The sequence below is a fragment of the Bubalus kerabau genome, chromosome X (assembly GCF_029407905.1).
Source record: "Bubalus kerabau isolate K-KA32 ecotype Philippines breed swamp buffalo chromosome X, PCC_UOA_SB_1v2, whole genome shotgun sequence".
NCBI classification, from domain to species: Eukaryota; Metazoa; Chordata; class Mammalia; order Artiodactyla; family Bovidae; genus Bubalus; species Bubalus kerabau.
In genome coordinates, this window is record NC_073647.1 from 127,479,756 (window position 1) to 127,500,427 (window position 20,672).

The 20,672-nt window shown below is 38.0% G+C and overlaps 1 protein-coding gene across 5 annotated transcripts in view; it reads left to right on the plus strand.

Annotated features, from left to right (window-relative positions):
- Positions 1–20,672, plus strand: part of DMD (dystrophin) — a 2,389,494-nt gene that overhangs the window by 825,419 nt on the left and 1,543,403 nt on the right. For all 5 annotated transcript variants that reach the window (XM_055564496.1, XM_055564495.1, XM_055564498.1 and 2 more), the window contains one exon: positions 16,005–16,184. In XM_055564496.1, the coding sequence (XP_055420471.1) occupies positions 16,005–16,184 (180 nt within the window). The remainder of the gene's footprint in view (positions 1–16,004; positions 16,185–20,672) is intronic.

Below are 20,672 nucleotides of genomic sequence, written 5' to 3' on the forward strand. Positions count from 1 at the left end.
TGTTCACGTCTAAACATCCTTTCTCATTTTTTTTTTTCCAATGTGGATAGACTGAGAATTTTACAAATCCATAAGTTCCAGTTCCTTTTTGTTAAACAGTTCCGTCTTCAACTGATTTTTCTCTTCTTGCTTTTTTACCTTAAGCATTCAGATGAAACCATGCTGTTCCTTTCACACTTTGCTTAAGTATTTCCCAAAGACATCAGATTTCTTAGCTAAATATCCCGTTTCATCATGCACAAGTTCTACCTTCTACAAAATACTAGAAGATCAACACAATTCAGTCAAGTTCTTTGCCACTTTATAACAAGGATCGTCTTCTCTCCCTTGGCCAATATGTTCCTTACTTTGTCTGAGACCCCAAAAGAATGGCCTTTATCATCCATATTTATACCAACATGCTGTTCACGATTATTTATGTATTCTCTAAAAAGATGGAAACTTTCTTTCCAGCTCTCCTTTTTTCTCCCTGAGTCCTCACCAGAGTTGCCCTTCCAAGTTATCTTCATAGCAATCTTGACTTTTTCGAGCATGTACCTCAAAACTCTTTCACCCTCTACCCATGACCCAGTTCAAAGCTGTTTCTGCATTTTTCGGTATTTGTTACAAGAGACACCAGTTCTTGCTCCCAATTCCTATCTTAGTCTGCTTGTGCTGCTGTAATAAAATGCCACAGATTGGTGACTTTAACAGTAGATATTTATTTCTTATAGTTCTAGCAACAGGGCAGCACAATATCAAGGTGCTGGAAGATTTGGTTCTTGGTGAGGGCCCTCTTCCTGGTGATACAGAGGAAGCTCTGGTATCCCTTCTTTTTTGTATGAGGGCACTAATCACAGGAGATATAAGAGGCTCAGGATCGATTCCTGGGTTGGGAAGATCCCATGGAAGAGAGCCTGGCAACCCACTCCGGCATTCCTGCCTGGAGAATCCCATGGACATAGAAGCCTGGTGGACCACAGTCTATAGCGTCACAAAGAGTCAGACACAACTAAAGTGACTTAGCACACAAGCAGAATCCTAGCATGGGGGCCCTACTGTCATGACCTCATCTAAGCATCATTACCTCCCCAAAGCTCCACCTCCTAATATGATAACATTGGAAGGTTAGGCCTTCAAAATATGAATTTTGGAAGGACATAAATATTAATTTTACAATATGTAGGTAAAGTTTGAACTTTGTTTTTTGAAACAGAATTGTACTCTTTGAAAAAGTGTAACATACCTAGAATAAGATTACAGTAAAAATTTAAAATGTAACACTGAAAAGTACCTGTGAATGTTCTGTAAAATTATAAACAGTATATTTCTAGAATAAGCTTATGTTTCATAAATCTAATAAGTCTAAAATAAACTTGATTAGATTCTCTGAGAAATACAAGAGTAGCACAAGAAATGATTATCCTCACATAGAAGGGGCTTATATCATGTTTTGGAAAATAAGAAAAACATTAAAGCAGACAAAATGGCATTGATTATAGCACCCTTTTTTTTTTTAATTGGAAGCTAATTACTTTACAATATTGTGGTGGTTTTTGCCATACATTCACATGAATCAGCCATGGGTGAACATGTGTTCCCCATCCTGAAACCCCCTCCTACCTCCCTCCCCATCCCATCCCTCAGGGTCATTGCGGTGCACCAGGCCTGAGCACCCTGTCTCATGCATCGAACCTGAACTGGCAATCTATTTCACATACAGTAATATACATGTTTCGATGCTATTCTCTCAAGTCATCCCACCCTCGCCTTCTCCCACAGAGTCCTAAAGTCTGTTCTTTACATCTGTGTCTCTCGCTGTCTCACATATAGGGTCGTTGTTACCATCTTTCTAAATTCTATATATATGCATTAATATACTCTATTGGTGTTTTTCTTTTTGACTTACTTTGCTTTGTATAATAGGCTCCAGTTTCGTCCACCTCATTAGAACTGATTCAAATGCATTCTTTTTAATAGCTGAGTAATATTCCATTGTGTATATGTACCACAGCTTTCTTATCCATTTGTCTGCAGATGGACATTTAGGTTGCTTCCATGTGCTGGCTGTTATAAACAGTGCTGCGATGAACATTGGGGTACACGTGTCTCTTTCAATTCTGGTATCCTTGGTGTGTATGCCCAGCAGTGGGATTGCTGGGTCGTATGGCAGTTCTATTTCCAATTTTTTAAGTAATCTCCACACTGTTCTCCATAGTGGCTGTACTAGTTTGCATTCCCATCAACGGTTTAAGAGGGTTCCTTTTTCTCCGCACATTCTCCAGCATTTATTGTTTGTAGACTTTTGGATAGCAGCCATTCTGACCCATGTGAGATGGTACCTCATTGTTGTTTTGATTTGCATTTCTCTGGTAATGAGTGATGTTGAGCATCTTTTCATGTGTTTGTTAGCCATCTGTATGTCTTCTTTGGAGAAATGTCTGTGTAGTTCTTTGGCCCATTTTTTGATTGGGTCACTTATTTTTCTGGAATTGAGCTGCAGGAGTTGCTTGTATATTATTGAGATTAATTCTCTGTCAGTTGCTTCATTTACTATTATTTTCTCCCATTCTGAAGACTGTCTTTTCACCTTGCTTATAGTTGCCTTTGTTGTGCAAAAGCTTTTAAGTTTAATTAGGTCCCATTCGTTTATTTTTGCTTTTATTTCCATTACTCTGGGAGGTGGGTCATAGAGGATCCTGCTATGATTTATGTCAGAGAGTGTTTTGCCTATATTTTCCTCTAGGAGTTTTATAATTTCTGATCTTACATTTAGATCTTTAAACCATTTTGAGCTTATTTTTGTGTATGGTGTTAGAAAGTGTTCTAGTTACCTTCTTTTACAGGTGGTTGACCAGTTTTCCCGGAACCACTTGTTAAAGAGATTGTCTTTTATCCATTGTATATTCTTGCCTCTTTGTCAAAGATAAGGTGTCCATAGGTGCGTGGATTTATCTCTGGGCTTTCTGTTTTGTTCCATTGATCTATATTTCTGTCTTTGTGCCAGTACCATACTGTCTTGATGACTGTGTCTTTATAGTAGACCCTGAAGTCAGGCAGGTTGATTCCTCCAGTTCCATTCTTCTTTCTCAAGATTGCTTTGGCTATTCGAGGTTTTCTGTGTTTCCATACAAATTGTGAAATTGTCTAGCTCTGTGAAAAATACCATTGATAGCTTGATAGGGATTGCATTGAATCTATAGATTGCTTTGGATAGTATACTCATTTTCACTATATTGATTCTTCCAATCCATGAACATGATATATTTCTCCATCTATTAGTGTCCTCTTTGATTTCTTTCACCAGTGTTTTATAGTTTTATATAAATAGGTCTTTTGTTTCTTTAGGTAGATATATTCCTAAGTATTTTATTCTTTTCATTGCAATGGTGAATGGGATTGTTTCCTTAATGTCTCTTTCTATTTTCTCATTGTTAGTGTATAGGAATGCAAGGGATTTCTGTGTGTTGATTTTATTTCCCACAACTTTACTATATTAATTGATTAGTTCTAGTAATTTTCTGGAGGAGTCTTTAGGGTTTTGTATGTAGAGGGTCATGTTATCTGCAAACAGAGAGAGTTTTACTTCTTCTTTTCCAATTTGGATTATTTTTATTACTTTTTCTGCTCTGATTGCTGTGACCAAAACTTCCAAAATTATGTTGAATAGCAGTAGTTAGAGTGGGCACCCTTGTCTGTTCCTGACTTTAGGGGAAATGCTTTCAATTTTTCACCTTTGAGAATAATGTTTCCTATAGTTTTATCATATATGGCTTTTATTATGTTGAGGTATGTTCCTTCTATGCCTGCTTTCTGGAGGCTTTTTATCATAAATGGATGTTGAATTTTGTCAAAGGCTTTATCTGCATTTATTGAGATGATTGTATAGTTTTTATCTTTCAATTTGTTAATGTGGTATACCACATTGACTGATTTGTGAATATTGAAGAATCCTTGCATCTCTGGGATAATGCCCACTTGGTCATGTTGTATGATCTTTTTAATATGTTGTTGGATTCTGTTTGCTAGAATTGTGTTAAGGATTTTTTCATCTATGTTCACCAGTGATATTGGCCTGTAGTTTACTTTTTTGTGTGGCATCTTTGTCTGGTTTTGGTATTAGGGTGATAGTGGCCTCATAGAATGAGTTTGGCAGTTTACCTTCCTCTGCAGTTTTCTGGAAGAGTTTGAGTAGGATAGGTGTTAGCTCTTCTCTCAATTTTTGGTAGAATTCAACCGTGAAGCCATCTGGTCCTGGGCTTTTGTGTGTTGGAAGATTTCTGATTACAGTTTTGATTTCAGTGCTTGTGATGGGTCTGTTAAGATTTTCTATTTCTTCCTGGTTCAGTTTCAGAAAGTTATACTTTTCTAAGAATTTGTCTATTTCTTCCAAGTTGTCCATTTTATTGGCATATAGTTGCTGATAGTAGTCTCTTATGATCCTTTGTATTTCTGTGTTGTCTGTTGTAATTTCTCCATTTTAATTTCTAATTTTGTTGATTTATTTCTTCTCCCTATGTTTCTTGATGAGTCTGGCTGATGGTTTGTCTATTTTATTTATCTTCTCAAAGAACCAGCTTTTAGCTTTGTTGATTTTGGCTATGGTCTCCTTTGTTTCTTTTTCATTTACTTCTGCCCTAATTTTTATGATTTCTTTCCTTCTACTAACCCTGGGGTGCTTCATTTCTTCTTTTTCTAGTTGCTTTAGGTGTAGAGTTAGGTTATTTATTTGATTTTTCTCCTGTTTCCTGAGGTAGGCTTCTATAGTTATGAACCTTCTCCTTAGCACTGCTTTTACTGATTCCCATAGGTTTTGGATTGTTGTGTTTTCATTTTCATTCATATCTATTCATATTTTGATTTCTTTTGTGATTTGTTGGTTATTCAGAAATGTGTTGTTAGCTTCCATATGTTTGTATTTTTAATATTTTTTTCCTGTAATTGACATCTAATCTTACTGCATTGTGATCAGAAAAGATGCTTGAGATGATTTCAATTTTTTTGAATTTACCAAGTCTAGATTTATGGCCCAGGATGTTATATATCCTGGAGAAGGTTCTGTGTGCACTTGAGAAGAAGGTGAAATTCATTGTTTTAGGGTGAAATATAGATATCAATTAGGTCTAACTGGTCCATTGTATCATTTAAAGTTTGTATTTCCTTGCTAATTTTCTGTTTAGTTCATCTATCCATAGGTGTGAGTGGAGTATTAACATCTCTCACTATTATTGTGTTACTGTTAATTTCCTCTTTCATATTTGTTAGCATTTGCTTTACATATTGTTGTGCTCCTATGTTGGGTGCATATATATTTATAATTGTTATATCTTCTTCTTGGATTGATCCTTTGATCATTATGTAGTGTCCTTCTTTGTCTCTTTTCATGGCCTTTATTTCAAAGTCTATTTTATCTGATATGAGTATTGTTACTCCTGCTTTCTTTTGGTCTCCATTTGCATGAAATATCTTTTTCCAGCCCTTCACTTTCAGTTTGTGTGTGTCCCTAGGTTTGAGGTGGGTCTCTTGTAGACAGCATATATAGGGGTCTTGTTTTTGTATCCATTCAGCCAGTCTTTGTCTTTTGGTTGGGGCATTCAACCCATTTATATTTAAGGTAACATTTATAAGTATGATCCCATTGCCATTTACTTTGTTGTTTTGGGTTCAAGTTTATACACCTTTTCTGTGTTTCCTGTCTAGAGACAATCCTTTAGCATTTGCTGAAAAGCTGGTTTGGTGGTTCTGAATTCTCTGAGGTTTTGCTTGTCTGTAAAGCTTTTGATTTCTCCTTCATATTTGAATGAGATCCTTGCTGGGTACAGTAATCTGGGCTGTAGCTTTTTCTCTTTCATCACTCTAAGTATGTGCTGCCATTCCCTTCTGGCTTGAAGAGTTTCTATTGAAAGATCAGCTGTTATCCTTATGGGAATCCCTTTGTGATTTATATGTTGTTTTTCCCTTGCTGCTTTTAATATTTGTTCTTTGCGTTTGATCTTTGTTATTTTGATTAATATGTGTCTTGGGGTGTTTGCCTTGGGTTTATCCTATTTGGGACTCTCTGGGTTTCTTGGACTTAGGTGGCTATTTCCTTCCCCATTTTAGGGAAGTTTTCAACTATTATCTCCTCAAGTATTTTCTCATGGCCTTTCTTTTTGTCTTCTTCTTCTGGGACTCCTATATTCGAATGTTGGGGCATTTAATATTGTCTCAGAGGTCTCGGAAGTTGTCCTCATTTCTTTTAATTATTTTTTCCTCTCTGCTTCATTTATTTCCATCATTCTATCTTCTACCTCACTTATCCTATCTTCTGCCTCAGTTATTCTACTGCCGGTTCCCTCCAGAGTGCTTTTGATCTTAGTTATTGCATTATTCATTATTGATTGACTCTTTTTTATTTCTTCTAGGTCCTTGTTAAATTTTCTTGCATCTTCTCAATCCTTGTCTCTAAATTATTTATCTGTAACTCCATTTTGTTTTCAAGATTTTGGATCATTTTTACTATCATTTTCCTGAGTTCTTTTTCAGGTAGACTCCCTATCTCCTCCTCTTTGGTTTGGTTTGGTGGGCTTTTATCATGTTCCTTTACCTGCTGAATATTTCTCTGCCTTTTCATTTTGTTTAGGTTGCTGTGTTTGGGATGACCTTTCTTTATGCTGGAAGTTTGTGGTTCCTGTTTATTGTGGAGGTTCCTCCCTGTGGGTGGGGTTGGACGAGTGGCTTGTCAAGGCTTCCTGGTTAGGGAATCTTGCCTCAATGTTCTGGTGGGTGGAGCTGCATCTCTTCTTTCTGGAGTACAGAGAAATGTCCAATAGTGAATTTTTTGGTGTCTATGGGTTTGGTGTGACTTTTGGCTGCCTGTATTTTTGTGCTCAGGGTTATGTTCCTGTGTTGTTGGAGAATTAGCTTGATATGTCTTTCTCTGAAACTTGTTGGCTCTTGGGTGGAGCTTGGTTTCAGTGTAGGTATGGAGGCTTTTGGATGATCTCTTGTGGATTAATATTCCCTGGAGTCAGAAGTTTTCTGGTGTTCTCAAGTTTGGGATTTAAGCCTCCTACCTCTGGCTTTCAGTCTTATTCTTACAGTAGCCTCAAGACTTCTCCATCCTTACAGCATCACTGATAAAACATCTAGGTTAATGGAGAGAAAATTCTCCACAGTGAGGGACACCCAGAGAGGTTCACAGAGTTACATGGAGAAGAGAAGAGGGAGGAGGGAGATAGAGGTAACCAGGAGGAGAAGAGGGGGAATCAAAAGAGGCGAGAGCAATCTAGCCAGAAATCAATTCCCTACTTACTTTCCACAGTCTTGAACACTCAGAGAGGTTCACAGAGTTCCATAGCGAAGAGAAGAGGGAAGAAGGAGATAGCAGTGACCAGGAGGAGAGGAGGGGGAGTAAAAACGAGAGAGACCAATCTAGGCAGTGATCAGTTCCCTAAGTGTTCTCCACAGCCTGGAACACCCAAAGAGATTCACTAAGTAGAGAAGAGAAGTGAGAGGGAGGAGATAGAGGTGACCTGGTGGAGAAAAAGGAGAGTCAAAAGGGGAGAGAACAATCACACCAGTAATCACACTCCTAAGTAAAAATGGGTATTGAAGATTGGATTCTTAAAGGTACAAAATTGATAACAAATACCAAAAAGCAAAGGTTAAAAATCTAGAGTAGAGGTTAGACTCTCAAAAATACACTATTAAAAACACAAAAGAAAATTACAAACATTATAAAAAAATATGAAATTTGTTTTAAAAATAGGGTCTTTCTTTTACAAGGTAATAGGTTTTAAAAAGGAAAATTAAAGGAGTAATAAAGAACTTAAAAATTTAAAAAAAATAGAAAATAATAATAGCAAAATATATCTAGGAATTTCTCTGGAGCTGTTGAGGGCAGTGTGGGGTCAGTTCAGTTTCAGATAGTTCCTTGTTCCAGCTTATACTTCTTCTCAAGGCCTATAGGTCCCTTCCAGTGTAGTCAATGCTAACTACAGTGTTTTAATCTGTTGCACCTGTCACTTCCAAAGCGGTTGCCTCTTCTTTATCTTGGCTCCCTCTGTTTGCAAGTCTCTTTTGTATCTAACTTCCGCCCTGACACAGGGGGTTGAAAGTGGTCATTTATTTAGGCTCACTTGTTCAATTGTGCTGCAGGGAGGGAGGAACACTGCAATCAAATATCACTGGCATGTGAGGGGAGTGCTCGCAGTGACTGGCCATACTGGGTTTGCCCCCACTCACAGCATGTGTGCTTTTCCAGTCTACACTGCTCAAGCTCCAGGTTGCTCTGCAGGGGAACTGTCTAAAGCAGGCCCTGGGTTGCGTTCACTTCCCAGGTGTAAGCCACTCAGGTTCTTGGGTACTCTACAGAGTCACGGACTCAGTTGGGCCTTCGTTTTGTGCCCTTCCCAGTTCTGAGCAGCTCAGGTGACCAGGTGCTTGGTGAGCACACTCTCCCCAGGTGGGGCAGTGATTATAGCACCCATATGTTTTGAGGGATTAACAAACTGGCAATAAGGGGACATCAGGGTTCTTTGAGACATTTCGGTTTGAGTTGAACTGTATGGAATTAAAAAAAATCTACAAAGCTTCTCTTCAACTGTGAATTTTATTGTTTTCCAGTAAGGGAGAGGCCAATCCAATATTTATTAAGAGCTTGATTTTTCAAGTAAAGTATTGCATAATTAGAATTTCTTTTCTATTTTTGATCAGTTCTACTAAATGCTAATGTGATGTTAACTGTGATATAAAACAATGGTCTATTGTAAATAATGTTTCATAACTTGACCTAAATCTATTTCTGTCTCTATTGATATATATTATACATCATAATAATTAAATAATTTATTTGAACTAATCTTAAATAAATTTCCTCAGTTAAATTTGTACCATATTACCAAATATTTATTTGTATCGTACATTTTTGGCTCCATAGTGACTAATTTTCTATAAGCTTTTAATTTAAAATGGATTCACATATTTATTACTTGTTATTACAAACTAGCTTCTCATTGATATAAATCAATCCTCAGAGAATGTGTTTTTTGAGTGATAGCATTACTAAAGACAGACTTCAGAAAAGTAATCTATGTATCAAACAGTGCAAAAATATCAGTCATACATTTGTAATTTTGTTCTGAAACTAATGGGGAGCGATTGGGAGCTGAATAACAATCATATTTGCATTTCCAGAGCACTCTTTGGTAGTAAGACTTTTCATAGTAAAGAGGCCAATTAGAACTGAACTAAGTAGCACTGGGCATGGAAACAAGGAGACAGACAAGATTATTTCAGAAGAGGAAATTGAGGCCCAGAAGAAAACACATGGCATGCATAAAGTAATAGAAGATTAGTAGCAGAGTTAAAGTGAACACCAAGATATCCAGACTCTGGTCCAAGACTTTTAAGCTGTTTCAGAACTCATCACATTCGATTCTTTGACAGAAAAATAACTGCAGTTGAAAATTTTTGTTTTGAATAATCATGTGCCTCGATGTTGACATTTTTATATAAAAAGACATTGCTAGCTCCAGGGCCATGAAAATGCTCTCTTAGTGAAGTCTCAATAATTTTCCAATATGATTAAAATTCAAATTATGTCACCTTACTTGTGAACAAAGTGAAAATATGTTTTGTATAAGTCTTACCATTTGATAGTTTAAGCCAATTAACAAAACCTGACAGCTGGTCTAGAATTTGAGGTAAAATTCCCCTGCTGACTCAGGCAGTGAGTAAGAATTTAATGTTCATTAAAATATGTCACAATCTGAGACCCAAAACAGGTACCATCTGTCACCAGTTGCTACTACATACCTAGGTATAGATACAGTGTGCTAAATCTCTCTTTTATTTACAATCAATGTAATTTGTTTTGAAATATTACCACTAATAACCCATGGGATTTTCTCCTACTTTTCATGTGAGGTGAGAGAAGAGGAGTCAAGTATTTGATTTCCTCCTGATACGTTTTTTTATCCAAATCATGTTGTTCTATCATCCAAATTGAGTTTTTATTTGGCATAAAGAATAAAAAGCAAAGGAAAAAAAGAAACTGAGGTGAATTCTGAGACTGGAAGAATCAAGTAGGCTCTCATGGGAAGGCCCAAATTAACAAGAAACAGGCTCCTGTGGAAAAGTACTGTTGCTGTGTCAAGTACTGTCTTTTGCCAGCAAAGGACAACTCTGTGAAGGTTGATGATCCAAGAGAGTGTGGTGTGCAGGGACTACAGGAATGCTGTGGGCTTAGGTCACTATCAAGTGTCTGCAAGATAAGATGGCAGGGACAGACTACTTATGGGAGCTTGGCAAATCCCTGTGAACAGTGCTATTTCAGCAGGACTTGCTAACTTGACCTCAGCTTCAGTGATCACCCTCAAAGAAATCCTCCAGATAGCATCAGTGGTTCTCATGGTGTGGTCCCTAGACTAGCAGCATTACCCAGGAACTCCTTAGAAAGGCAAATCCTTAGGCCCCATCCCAGGCCTGTTGCTAAGTCGCTTGAGTCGTGTCCGACTCTGTGCGACCCCATAGACGGCAGCCCACCAGGCTCCCCCATCCCTGGGATTCTCCAGGCAAGAACACTGATTCATAAACTCTGGAGGCATAGGGCCGAGAAGTCTTCCAGTTCACAAGCCTTCCTGGTGATTCTTATGCTTCCTTAAGATGAGAAACCCCCACAGCGGATCAATCTACCTAAGTACAACAACAGGTGATTAGAAAGAATTGGATTACTCTGTCTTGTTGTTGTTTAGTCGCTTCAGTTGTGTCTGACTCTTTGCAACTCCATGGACTGTAGCCCACCAGGCTCTTCGGGCCATGGAATTCTCCAGACAAGAATAAGGGAGTGGGTTGCCACTTCCTTTTCCAGGGGATCTTCCCGATCCAGTGATTGAACCCATGTCTCCTGCATTGGCAGGCAGATTCTTTACCACTGAGCCACCAGAATACTTCTTACATATAGATAACTACTCATAAAATAGGTACAAGATTCAGTTTTGCCGGTTTATGAGAAATTATCTTGGCATTGATCTCTGAAGTGTCCGTCTGATGAGAATAAGGTGATGACTTTGTGGGCTTTTTGCAAGCATACATTCTCTTTTCACTTCAAATCATCTAACCTTGACCATATAGAGCATGTTTATCTTGTCTTCTTGAGCAGCTTATCTATTGCCTGCCCGTTTCTACTGCTGTCCAATCTGATTTATTGGCTGTTCTTTCCTGTTTACCTTGGAGGTTTGTCCAGGTACCTCGCTTCTATGAAAATAAATCATATTTCTTCTTTCAAAAGCCTAGCTGATCTCTGCCTTGTACACATTTTCTAGAGCTACTTTTTGCCTTCTGAATTTTCTAGAACTCTAGTTCTCTGGCACTCAAAGATCTATAATCAATTCTTAGAATGCAGAAATATGTCCTTTTAATACACTAAAATTGAGTAACAACTAAATTGTAGTTATTTAATATACACAAAATCCAAGCTTAGAATAATTTCTGTCTAAGGATAGATGGGAGAAGGTAATTCATTACTATGATGCATTGTATCTGGCACCACCATGGATTTCCTGTTTTTTTCTTGTTAGTTATGGTGTGAGAGTACTTCAGGAACTTGATGAGATGAAGAAAGACTGGGAGAGAGATTGGTTCAGAGCCAATGGAGGAAACACACTGAGGCAGAACTACTGTCCTGCTATCACCATTTGACAAACTAGATCTAGAATTTACCAGATAGAAGCCTTGGCTAGTACAGTGTTTTTGTCATACAGATTTGGGTAAAAATATTATTGATTTGATAATTGCACAATTTATAATAATGCTGTTTTAACTTTACCTTGAGTTATTATTCCTAATTATATTCTTTAATGGGAAATTTCCCCTTTATTTTTGTAATGTTCACTAAGTGCTTCTTCTTTGGTTGATTGTTAACACAGGAGGCTCCATGTCATTTGCCACTATATCTCTTTGTGTATCCAACTACTTTTATAGATCATCTAAGAAAACCTTTTAGGTAACAGGAGACTACTCATAAATCTCCAATGTAAATTGTTTTCTCTTCTTCAAATTCAGCTTGTATATTTTGGTCTATTGCATTCTTTCAGGCTTAGGAAAAATAGTGAAAAGACAATTATTGAGGAGAAACTAGAAATGCATTTCAAAACATGCTTTTATTCTCTAAAAATGGCTCACAGTAAGACTGCAATATAAAGAACACCAGGTGAAGCAAATTCTGAGAAAAGGATGAACTAATTGAAGGAGACACCAGAGCTGTCTGCAGTTCAGAGCTATCAATGCAGGTGGCATGCCAAAATGAGCTACATAAAGTGTCCTTTGCAGGGGGTGGGTGTATATTGATTTCTCTCTGTCAATGATACTTCAGTTCATGAGCAATTGGTGCATCTGTTTCATGCTCATTTATTTGCCATATGCAATGTTAGTTGTTCTTAAATAAATTTGCATTTATTTTGGAAAGATAGGTCTCACAGTTAGTTTATGTTCATTGCATTTGCTGATGCCAATGAGAGAGGATGGTAAAACGTCCATAAAATAATTCTCTACTTTCTTTCTTCTTAGTCTGTTTTTACAAATTAAATCAGGGTCTAGCACTGGGGAGATGGAAATGGATTTCCCAAAACCTCAGATCAGTCACTCAGTCATGTCCGACTCTTTGCGACCCCATGTATCGCAGCACGCCAGGCCTCCCTGTCCATCACCAACTCCCGGAGTTCACTGAGACTCAAGTCCATCGAGTCAGTGATGCCATCCAGCCATCTCATCCTCTGTCGTCCCCTTCTCCTCCTGCCCCCAATCCCTCCCAGCATCAGAGTCTTTTCCAGTGAGTCAACTCGTCGCATGAGGTGGTCAAAGTACTGGAGTTTCAGATTTAGCATCATTCGTTCCAAAGAAATCCCAGGGCTGATCTCCTTCAGAATGGACTGGTTGGATCTTCTTGCAGACCAAGGGACTCTCAAGAGTCTTCTCCAACACCACAGTTCAAAAGCATCAATTCTTCAGTGCTCAGCCTTCTTCACAGTCCAACTCTCACATCCATACATGACCACAGGAAAAACCATAGCCTTGACTAGACGAACCTTTGTTGACAAAGTAATATCTCTGCTTTTGAATATGCTATCTAGGTTGGTCATAACTTTCCTTCCAAGGAGTAAGTGTCTTTTAATTTCATGGCTGCAGTCACCATCTGAAGTGATTTTGGAGCCCAGAAAAATAAAGTCTGGCACTGTTTCCACTGTTTCCCCATCTATTTCCCATGAAATGATGGGATCGGATGCCATGATCTTCGTTTTCTGAATGTTGAACTTTAAGCCAACTTTTTCACTCTCCACTTTCACTTTCATCAAGAGGCTTTTGAGTTCCTCTTCACTTTCTGCCATAAGGGTGGTGTCATCTGCATATCTGAGGTTATTGATATTTCTCCCGGCAATCTTGATTCCAGCTTGTGTTTCTTCCAGTCCAGCGTTTTTCATGATGTACTCTGCATATAAGTTAAATAAGCAGGGTGACAATATACAGCCTTGACATACTCCTTTTCCTATTTGGAACCAGTCTGTTGTTCCATATCCAGTTCTTACTGATGTTTCTTGACCTGCATACAAATTTCTCAAGAGGCAGATAAGGTGGTCTGATATTCCCATGTCTTTCAGAATTTTCCACAGTTTATTGTGATCCACACAGTCAAAGGCTTTGGCATAGTCAATAAAGCAGAAGTAGATGTTTTTCTGGAACTCTCTTGCTTTTTCCATGATCCAGCGGATGTTGGCAATTTGATCTCTGGTTCCTCTGCCTTTTCTAAAACCAGCTTGAACATCTGGAAGTTCACGGTTCACGTATTGCTGAAGCCTGGCTTGGAGAATTTTGAACATTACTTTACTAGCATGTGAGATGAGTGCAATTGTGCGGTAGTTTGAGCATTCTTTGGCATTGCCTTTCTTTGGGATTGGAATGAAAACTGACCTTTTCCAGTCCTGTGGCCACTGCTGAGTTTTCCAAATTTGCTGGCATAGTGAGTGCAGCACTTTAACAGCATCATCTTTCAGGATTTGGAATAGCTCAACTGGAATTCCATCACCTCCACTAGCTTTGTTCGTAGTGATGCTTCCTAAGGCCCACTTGACTTCACATTCCAGGATGTCTGGCTCTAGGTGAGTGATCACATCATTGTGATTATCTGGGTCGTGAAGATCTTTTTTGTACAGTTCTTCTGTGTATTCTTGCCATCTCTTCTTAATATCTTCTGCTTCTGTTAGGTCCATACCATTTCTGTCCTTTATCGAGCCCATCTTTGCATGAAATGTTACTTTGGTATCTCTGATTTTCTTGAAGAGATCTCGAGTCTTTCCCATTCTGTTGTTTTCCTCTCTTTCTTTGCATTGATCGCTGAAGAAGGTTTTCTTATCTCTTCTTGCTATTCTTTGGAACTCTGCATTCAGATGTTTATATCTTTCCTTTTCTCCTTTGCTTTTCACTTCTCTTCTCTTTTTCTCCTTTGCGTTTCACTTCTCTTCTTTTCACAGCTATTTGTAAGGCCTCCTCAGACATCCATTTTGCTTTTTTGCATTTCTTTTCCATGGGGATAGTCTTGATCCCTGTCTCCTGTACAATGTCACAAACCTCATTCCATACCTCATCAGGCACTCTGTGTATCAGATCTAGTCCCTTAAATCTATTTCTCACTTCCACTCTATAATCATAAGGGATTTGATTTAGGTCATACCTGAATGGTCTAGTGGTTTTCCCTACTTTCTTCAATTTCAGTCTGAATTTGGCAATAAGGAGTTCATGGTCTGAGCCACAGTCAGCTCCTGGTCTTGTTTTTGCTGACTGTATAAAGCTTCTCCATCTTTGGCTGCAAAGGATATAATCAATCTGATTTCGGTGTTGACCATCTGGTGATGTCCATGTATAGCGTCTTCTCTTGTGTTGTTGGAAGAGGGTGTTTGTTATGACCGGTGCATTTTCTTGGCAAAACTCTATTAGTCTTTGCCCTGCTTCATTCTGTATTCCAAGGCCTAATTTGCCTGTTACTCCAGGTGTTTCTTGACTTCCTACTTTTGCATTCCATTCCTGTCCAAAGCCTAGGGTGACCTTAATGGATAAAATGAAAGAATAAACTGTCCTGATCTACTAATTTCACACAAGCCACTTTGTTTATTCATTTTCTGTCAACCAAAGAGCATGTGTAAACTTCCATAGCTCTTAGGAACTTTGGAAATATGAATGATATAAAAAATACTTCATAAAACACATAAGCATTTAGTAAACAAGCATAGTGATTCCAAAGGATTTGTGCCATACTCAATTACTTTATTCTATTACTTAATGGGCTTTAAAATTAGCTTTAGAAGATAATTACTCAAATAGCTGAATGTTAATTGAATAACAGATGCTAAAAAAAAGTAAAAGTCAGTAAACTGCATAGCAAGGTTTTTGTATCTGAATAATGAAAAGTATGTACAAATCATAGAAATAAAAAAAATATTGCAAATTTATTCAAAGAATTGCAGCATTTCAGGTTGGAAATGCCCCTTAGCTATGCTCATCTTCTCAATTCACCATGTTCTTCTCAGTACTCCTGGCATGTGGTATTTCATTTGAATTCTATCAGAAATTAAGAGGAAATTCACTAACATCCAAGAGCCCTACCTTTCACTTTAGAACACCTCCAAATATTAAAAAGTAATTTCCATATGTTGATCTCTGTTTTTCCTTTTGAACCAACACTACTTTTTTCCCCTGACAGTTCTTCAAGAATGTTCAGGTAGCTCATAAATGCCTCTGACTCCTTATTTATTCTAAAATAAATAAAAGTGTTTATTCTGCATCTGACTTTCATTTCTCTCTAAGCTTCTTGGGAACATTATTTGGATTATAATTTTCTACTTATATTTTTATGAACTCTTGTTCTTTTGCAGGCAGAGTTATAATCTTTTTATGTCTATACAAATGTGAAAATGCATGCAAAAGCAGATTGAACTACAGTGTTGTGTAAAATGTAACCAAGGCTTAGTCTGTGTTCTTCCTTGTTTTAACAGGTTTTAAAAACTGATCTAGAAAAGAAAAAGCAAACCATGGACAAACTCTGCTCACTCAATCAAGACCTCCTTTCAACACTGAAAAATACATTGGTTGCGCAAAAGATGGAAGCATGGTTGGACAACTTTGCCCAGCGCTGGGATAATTTAGTCCAAAAACTTGAAAAGAGTTCAACACAGGTTAGTGATAATCAGTTCAGTTGCTCAGTCATGTCTGACTCTTTGCGACCCCATGAATCATAGCATGCCAGGCCTCGCTGTCCATCACCAACTCCCAGAGTTCACTCAAACTCATGTCCATTGAGTCAGTGATGCCATCCAGCCATCTCATCTGTAATCCCCTTCTCTTCCTGCCCCCAATCCCTCCCAGCATCAGGGTCTTTTCCAATGAGTCAGCTCTTCGCATGAGGTGGCCCAAGTATTGGAGTTTCAGCTTTAGCATCAGTCCTTCAAATGAACACCCAGGACTGATCTCCTTTAGGATGGACTGATTGGACCTCCTTGCAGTCCAGGGGACTCTGAAGAGTCTTTTCCAACACCACAGTTCAAAAGCATCAATTCTTCAGTGCTCGGCTTTCTTCACAGTCCAACTCTCACATCAATACATGAACACTGGAAAAACCATAGCCTTGACTAGACAGACCTTTGTTGGCAAAGTAATATCTCTGCTTTTGAATATGCTATCTAGGTTGGTCATAACTTTCCTTCCAAGGAGTAAGCATATTTTAATTTCATGGCTGCAATCACCATCTGCAGTGATTTTGGAGCCCCAAAAAATAAAGTCTGACACTGTTTCCACTGTTTACCCATCTATTTCCCATGTGTTATGGGACCAGATGCCATGATCTTAGTTTTCTGAATGTTGAGCTTTCAGCCAACTTTTTCACTCTCCTCTTTCACTTTCACCTAGAGGCTTTTTTTTATACTCCATTAAAAAAATATATTACCACAACTTTTACAATTCTTAACAAAAAGCCACATGACACTACAAGTATAACATAGATTTTTTCCTAATATACAGCCTATATGTGTTAGTGTAACTAAGTTGCATGATTTTAGGAGTCAACAGTCTATGGCAGAAAATCCACTGATTATAACCTCACTTGCACTAATTGAAAGATATCTTTGGTGAAATCAAATATCATTTGTGATAATCATTCAGTTCAGTTCAGTTCAGTCGCTCAGTCGTGTCCGACTCTTTGCAACCCCATGAATCACAGCACGCCAGGCCTCCCTGTCCATCACCAACTCCCAGAGTTCACTCAAATTCACATCCATCGAGTAGGTGATGCCATCCAGCCATCTCATCCTCTGTCGTCCCCTTCTCCTCCTGCCCCCAATCCCTCCCAGCATCAGAGTCTTTTCCAATGAGTCAACTCTTCTCATGAGGTGGCCAAAGTACTGGAGTTTCAGTTTTAGCATCATTCCTTCCAAAGAACACCCAGGGCTGATCTCCTTTAGAATGGACTGGTTGGATCCCTTCATTAACCTACAATAAATTATACTTGAGATTTTTGATATCTGCAATGAGAGAGTGATACTGTAACCCTACAAATGATGTCACTGGATTAGTCCTTGCTAAGTATTTAATTAAATAATAAAACATGGTTCTATTGGTCGCCTTTGACACTGGAGAATGTGGGAGAGGTGGAGGAGTGAGTGCTGGTGGGCTGAACTAATTATTGCTTTATAGGGTGGTGATGGTTCAGTCACTATGTTGTGTCCACCTCTTCTGTAGCCCACCAGGCTCTTCTGTCCATGGGATTTCCCAGGCAAGAATACTGGAGTGAGTTGCCATTCCCTTCTCCAGCCTTAGAGGATAATCCTTTCCAATCCAATGGGAATGAGGATGAGTGACTTAGACAGTCAGACAAAATGCTAGGAAACTGTGTCATCACAGTCTAACTCCAAATCATAGATCCCTGAAATAATGAAGGCCATTAATTGACCTCTGCATTTTACACATGAGAAAATTAATTTTAGGGAGGAAAAGTGAACTGTCCAAAGAAAGTCAATGACAAGAGCAGGACTGGGGTCCACGATCTTTGATTTCACCAAAGATATCTTTCAATTAGTGCAAGTGAGGTTATAATCAGTGGATTCTCTACCATAGACTGTTGACTCCTAAAAATCATGCAACTTGGTTATACTAATACATATAGGCTGTATATTAGGAAAACATCTATGTTATACTTATAGTGTCATGTGGTTTTTTGTTAAGAGTTGTGAAAGTTTTGGTAATATATTTTTTTAATGGAGTATTTTTTAAACTTGAAACTCTTATTATCTGATATGGTTAGATGGTGGAATTATGGGCAGTCATTCAGAAATTAACATTATGTTCAATAGTGTTTGATACAATCTGCCATTTTGTTTTGTGTTATAGAGGCTAACTTTTACTAATTGGTCCCAGTTCATAGCTCAATGCACTGTGCACATACCCTTGTTGAGACCATATTCAATAGCTTTAGGCTTATATCTACTCTTGTGAGACAGTGCAGGGAATTTTGTTTTTTGAGACTTGGCATCAGATTAGTGGCATTTAGGAAATGTTTGTTGAAAGATGAAAAAATGAAATTTGAAACCTTGCTTCCAAAATATATAATTTAAATGATCAGCCAACATACATAATTTTAAATCACAGTTCCATCTTTTAAAATCAAATTCATATTTAAAATTTAAAACTTGAAGAAATATCAATTGCAGTCATTTCTCATAAAGTCATTGGGCAATAATAAAAATTTCATTGACTATATTTGGGGCTGTTAGTGGATATACTGGAGAAGGCAATGGCACCCCACTCCAGTACTCTTGCCTGGAAATCCCATGGACGGAGGAGCCTGGTAGGCTGCAGTCCATGGGGTCGCAAAGAGTCGGACGTGACTGAGCGACTTCACTTTCACTTTTCACTTTCATGCATTGGAGAAGGAAATGGCAACCCACTCCAGTGTTCTTGCCTGGAGAATCCCAGGGACGGGGGAGCCTGGTGGGCTGCCGTCTATGGGGTCGCACAGAGTCGGACACGACTGAAGTGACTTAGCAGCAGCAGCAGTGGATATACTAGTGATTTTACCACCAGATCATGATTCTTCTTATTATATGTAATCTGGCCTTGGCTACTTTGCCTGACCATTGACATTTATGTAACAAATATGTCATACATTAGAAAGTGTTAACTTGTTAAACCATCAGTGATATCATTCCAATATATGCCCATCAGCTCCATAGGTTATTGGTGCTGTAAAATGATCAGTTACCATATTAAGAAAGACTGGCATTATTTGAAAAAGAAAGATATTTTGAAATGTGTCTCTTTAAAGGGATATATTCATGGAAGTGTAACTGTTAACAACAGGTTGCACTCTGGTTCATTTGCGCTATTGGCAGTGGTTTTCCAAACTTGAGTCTGCCTTATAGTTACCTGGGAAACTGATTCAAATGCGTGGTCCTAGATAACGTGCTCAGAAAATCTCATTCATTAGGCTTATAATCTACATGCAGCCTTTGATAAAGTCTGCCAAACATATTTTTTGAAAACATTGAATTGGTAAGACAATGACATATGTACCAGTCCCTACATTCTGGTGTTCCTCAGTACTGCCTGAAATGGGAAGACGAGAGACCTTTCTGGCAGTGTAATATTTAAATATACTCATTCCTTAGAAGGATACTTGTGTATCTCATCAAAATCTTACTGGTTTGATTATTTAAATTGGTTAATTAAAAAAAAAAAACCTTAGAAGCCTTATTTTTTAATGGCTTAAAAGGTATGAGACTTTGACCTTGGGCAACTTACTTAACCTCCTATTTTTGAATTTTTCAAAATCTATGATAAAATAGTATTAGCTTTGATTTGTTTAATTCTCTATATATTGACTTCCAACATATAATATAAATCTGCTCCACTTGCTCCCTGGGATTTGATGAGAATAAAATGAAGCCATAGACATGAAAGCATTTTGAGGGAAAAAATAAAAATTCTCTTGATATGCAAGGCATACTGTTTAGTGAGTCTGGATGGCTTGTTATAGTTCACTGTGATTTTTTTTTTTTTAAAGATGTTTTTATGTAGACCATTTTGGAAGTCTGTACTGAATGTGACAATATTGCTTCTGTTGTCCACGTTCTACTTTTTTGTTCATGAGGCATGTGGGATCTTAGCACTCCAACCAGGGAGCAAACCCTCACCCCTGCACTGGAAGGCGAAGTCCTAACCACTGTACTACCATGAAAATCCCAAGTCTACTATGATTTTTTTTTAACATTTTTAAAAAATGTTTAAAACAGTTTTACACTCCTATACCAGACCAGAAGCAAATAAACAACATTATATTAGCAATTTGCTTCCTCAGTCACTAAACTTGAACCTTTCTTAAGCTCATGTCTCAGTTTTCACTCTTCAGTTTTTCCCCAAAATGCACCATCATAGACCCAATCCAAATCATTGCTAGGGGCATGGGACTCTTAACAAGATAAAACGGAAGCTACCCAGGGAAATAGGAATTAAAAGGAGACAGAGTAAGACAAGAAATAGTATGTCATAACTAAAAACAAAAAATTGATTTTTCTTACTCATCAGATTGACTTTGATCAAAATGGCATAAGAATTCCAAGAACGTTGAGAGTATGGTTTTGACTTTAAAGAACAGAGCTCACTTGTATGCATAC